This window comes from Physella acuta, unplaced genomic scaffold (assembly GCF_028476545.2).
Source record: "Physella acuta isolate Inbredline_101_S28 unplaced genomic scaffold, ASM2847654v3 ptg001130l, whole genome shotgun sequence".
Lineage (NCBI taxonomy): Eukaryota > Metazoa > Mollusca > Gastropoda > Physidae > Physella > Physella acuta.
Window position 1 is genome coordinate 194,762 of NW_026732647.1, and position 4,978 is coordinate 199,739.

At 35.4% G+C, this 4,978-nt stretch overlaps 1 protein-coding gene across 1 annotated transcript; it reads left to right on the forward strand.

Annotated features, from left to right (window-relative positions):
• Nucleotides 1–594: 594 nt before the first annotated feature.
• On the forward strand, nt 595–4,753 carry LOC131956144 (uncharacterized). Its single transcript, XM_059320568.1, has 4 exons — nt 595–754; nt 3,161–3,475; nt 3,978–4,163; nt 4,593–4,753. Exons 1-4 carry the CDS (start codon nt 595–597, stop codon nt 4,751–4,753), a joined length of 822 nt encoding a protein of 273 aa, XP_059176551.1.
• The last annotated feature ends 225 nt before the right edge of the window (nt 4,754–4,978 follow it).

Below are 4,978 nucleotides of genomic sequence, written 5' to 3' on the forward strand. Positions count from 1 at the left end.
AAACGATGTTTATTATTTTTTTTTTTTCATTTGCATTCATTTTCAAATTACCTAATTAATTTTTCGAAGTTTTAAAATATGTAATGCTAGTCTTTTGATGTTTTTTTTCACTCTTATTCAAAACTAGACAACACCGTAAAATGTATTCTCTTCATCCTTTTTTGTTTATGCTCCAGACACATTGAGCAGATGAAGTAGAGTTTATCTGCTTTCGTTACCTCATTACAATGTCCATTCGACTTTGATTTCATAACGTCATTCATATATCTGTTAGAGCTGAATAGATTTATAAGCGTCCTATAGACTCGAGCTTAGATCTAAAATCCAATCGTTTGGGTTGGCAGTCTAACGATCTACCGCTCGATGTTGTATTTTAATTCAGTAGACTTAAGGCAGCAATAATTATTTAGGGAAAGTTTGTATATTATTTGTTAATTTTAATATTTTCGACACCTTTTTTCAGCTGTTCCATTCACGCGAAATTTTACAGTAAACAATGATATGTCCGTCATGGTGAATGAAGCTGAAAAGGTCATATTTTTGTGTGAAGTCTCAGCGACCCCTGAAGCAGTGGCTGTTATAACAGGAAGTAACATGAGTAGAATTAAAGACCAACGGTCCAACAGTAGCCGGTTGGAACTGGTTCTTGATGACGTGCAGTGTACAGATTCAGGTCGATATTTCTGTTGGGGAAGCAACGGGTTCGAGACCAACCCCCACGAAATTTGGAAATATGTTGATATTTTGATGGAATGTAAGTTTTCTGTATTCAAGTGCAGATTAAATAGTATTAACTTAACTAAGCGAAACCCAGTTTCTAAATAATGCTTTACAATTTGAATTTTAAGTTTGTATTCAATACAATATTAGTTATAAATGCCTTGATTAGTTGCTCCTTGTTTGCATCTAAACTCAATTTATGTAGAAAACTAGCATACCCTTACAGAGCATTGCTGCAATCCAGTCGAACACACATTGTATAAGTGTTTCAACAAAGCAGGATGACAAGTCAACGGTTCCCTTGTACTAGGATAGCAGTTGAGGAACCATGAGCGTCAAACGGCATCCTACTGCCTGGACGCCTGTTGACGACCCTGGTTCAACTTAGTCTTTGATTTGAGTAGCCAATCGTATTCTCTAGCTATTTGCACTTTTTAAAAGTAACGTGTCATAGTGATCAAGCCGGAGCCCGGGGTGTTCTGTTTTGTACGATCGAGCTCAGGCGAATGCGTCTGTAGCTTTGATCATTGGAGCAAGTAGTACACATGATCCCTTGTGCTAGTCGACCAATCAAAAATATCATGATTAAATATACCTGATGGGAAAATATGGGTGCCGTATCGCGCAATATTTCCGGGGTTATTAACTACTTTCTAAAGTTTCATAGCTATTGGATGCATCAAATAGGGCTGGTAAGTAGGTCACCAACTAGTTCTACGGCTCAATAAAACCTGCATGAGCCATATAACTGGTTGGTGACCTACTTACCAGCCGCATACTAACAAAGCCACAGACATATTTTCATATATATATATATATATATATATATATATATATATATATATATATATATATATATATATATATATATATTTAAATGCATACATATATAAACAGAGATATAGATATTAACACATAAGAGTATAACGAATGATAGATAATATCAAACATGTTTTAAATACGCGATAAAAGTTAATGATTAATTACTTTTTCACATCTTTATTTCTGAAAAAAGTGAAATATTAATAATAAAGCATATTTACATTGTTTACAAAGCACTTATAAGCATTTGTTTTTCCTGTGTATATAATACATGAAAACTAAAAAGAAACAGTCGCCAACCTCTGTTTGGTTTATTTTCACTCTAAAATGTATCTTATCTATATATAATTGCATTAAGCTCTGCTATTTATGAAAGGGGAGACAGTGACTTGTGTAAAAATACGGTTTTGACACTTCCCAACTTACGTCCATCGGGAGGTAAAGTAGAGTTCAACTCCTTTCAGTAACCTCGAAATTTGATGAAAAATCGTAGACTCTGGGGCTCTCTACAGACAAGAATCGGGGACTCGAACTCGATACTTTCGGGTGAACTGTTGTATGCTCTACACTCCGAACACGCCGTCCCTAAAGAATACAGAGCTCAGGTGAAAAAAAAGAGAAAGTGTCATATCAATAGGACATGTTTGCTTAGCTCTGTCTGGGAACGGTTGATGGTTTCGAACCCGTGAACTGCAATCGATTATCACGCTATAGTAAAAAAACATTCAATATGCCGCTAGACCACGCCGTCCCTCTAGATAAACGGACACGTATATTCTTATACTTATCTCATTAAACGACATACATCAGAGGCGTAGCGACCCTTCCCGGCGTCCGGGGACAAACTTTTTGATTTGCATCCCCCCCCTCATACTTTCGATTTGCACCCCCCCCCCCCCACACATACTTTCGATTTGCACCCCCCTCAAACTTTCAATTTATTTTTCCAACCCATTTTGTCGCCGCCTAAGGTCGGCGCCCGGGGACATATGTTCCCCCCCCCGCCCCCCCTCTCGCTACGCTACTGACATACATGTGTATGTTCTAGGTGCCCCTGCCTTGGTCAACATATCTCTCACTAACATACACATAACTTATCACAATAACAACATTCACATAAATTATCACACTAACAACATACACATAACTTATCACAATAACAACATTCACATAACTTATCACAATAAGAATATTCACATAACTTATCACAATAACAACATACACATAACTTATCACAATAACAACATACACATAACTTATCACAATAACAACATACACATAACTTATCACAATAAGAATATTCACATAACTTATCACAATAACAACTTACACATAACTTATCACAATAAGAATATTCACATAACTTATCACAATAACAACATACACATAACTTATCACAATAACAACATACACATAACTTATCACAATAACAACATACACATAACTTATCAGAATAAGAATATTCACATAACTTATCACTATAACAACATACACATAACTTATCACAATAGCAACATACATGTATGTGCATGTTTCAGGTGCCCCTGCTGTGGTCAACAAATCTCTCACCAACATACACATAACTTATCACAATAACACATGTATGTGTATGTTTCAGGTGCCCCTGCTGTGGTCAACAAATCTCTGACCATCCAGATACCAGAGAGCGGCAACACGACCATCACACTGGAGATATTGGGCTATCCTGAACCCACGGCCTACGGTCTACAGATACAGTTGGGCCAGTCCATGTCCAACACTGACGACTATAACGTCGTCTATACTAAGCTGACACCCCCGTTTGGTTTAGTGACCTTGACCATTTATGACGAAAACACACAGATATCTTTGACGTATATATTCACTATTATGAACAGTGCTGGAAATATCACATTCACATTTGATGTCGTTAAACAAGATATGAGCGAAAAGGGTAAATATTTGTATTTTTTATATAAATATCTGTATATAGACTATTTTTAAAATACTTGTATTATTTTGTTACTACCAGTATTATGTTAAGATATTCTGATCGCATTAGCAATGCACCAATCATATACTGATTAAAAGTATTGAAAAACGAAGTTCCAGGTCAAGATAATCTTTAAGACATATCTTCTTATACTTATCAGAAAATATTGTGCTAACTGTCCAAGAGACTCATGTTCCAATAACGTCTTTACTCTCTATGTCCGAAATTGTAATGTATAGATATTATTTATTGCCATTCATTATCTAAGTCGTGCGGGGCACTTTTTAAGCTGGAAACACTAATGCTGAACTATATAGTTTCGATTGCGGTTTAATTTACAGTATTAGGGGTCGCATAGATAAGTTAGTTTCACCAACTTCAAAATGGTGGATATGTAATCAAAACATCACTCCCACCACCAAAACCACCACACCTAACAACCTTCTTATATTGTGTCCACTAGTGAATGAAGATGTCACACAACTACACGTCATGGTCTGTGTTGGTGTCGCCTGTGGTCTGCTGATTTTACTGGTTATTTCTGTCATCGTCGGAAGAGTTGTTGTCAATAAGTGGTTGTGTCTCAGAGCTAAACACCAGGTCTATGGTTTCAGTGGATCGATTCTCCATATGGCGAACTTCAAAAACAGTAAGCATTAGGATAATGTTTACTTTGTTTGTTGACCTCTTTAATCGCTTTTCTTAACTGTATTGATATTCCAGCGCTGATTCTATATATAGTTTTAAACTATAACTTGAATACCTCACACAAACTTCATTTATTGACTTAGTTCGTGAATTTAGCTCTTACTCTAACTATGATCCTAATAAAAACACCATAAACACCCATAGTTAAAAAATATGTAACTGCTTGATGAATGGTTGCTTTTCTTTAATTTGTATGTACAAAATTGTGACATTTTAAAAAATGCTACTTACTGAATATTAGATTAGAATTCAAGTATTTCATTGCGATTGTGAATATAATTTAATTATTACATTGCGATTGTGAATATAACTCAAGTATTACATAGCGACTGCAGATATAATTCAAGTATTACTTCTTTCACATGTGAAGACCTATCTAGTCCAGATAAAGCAAACACTGACACAAATACTCAACCACCTCCACATACAGTTGAGACTGACGACAGCTGCCACCGGAAAGTTCAAATGGAAGACAGCTCTGGCGCTCTTGTACTTTACTTTGAACCTCCACCAGATTATCCATTGGATTAACGCATCAGATTATCCATTGGATTAACACATCATATTATCCATTGGATTAACACATCAGATAATCAATTTGATTAATATACCCGCAACTCCCAGATAGTGAACATTAAAGGAAATAGCAGTTACATTGTTTGTTAAAATATCTTTTTAGTACATACTTTCTTTTTAAATGTGTATTTTATTAGAGGAATATGGTTTTAAAAAATCTCAAGTATTATATATAAACAT

Coding starts and splice junctions, on each gene's coding strand:
- LOC131956144 (XM_059320568.1), top strand. CDS start 595: ATGAGTAGAATTAAAGACCAACGGTCCAACAGTAGCCGGTTGGAACTG. Junction 755..3,160: donor TGTTGATATTTTGATGGAAT/GTAAGTTTTCTG, acceptor TGTATGTTTCAG/GTGCCCCTGCTGTGGTCAAC. Junction 4,164..4,592: donor TATGGCGAACTTCAAAAACA/GTAAGCATTAGG, acceptor TCACATGTGAAG/ACCTATCTAGTCCAGATAAA.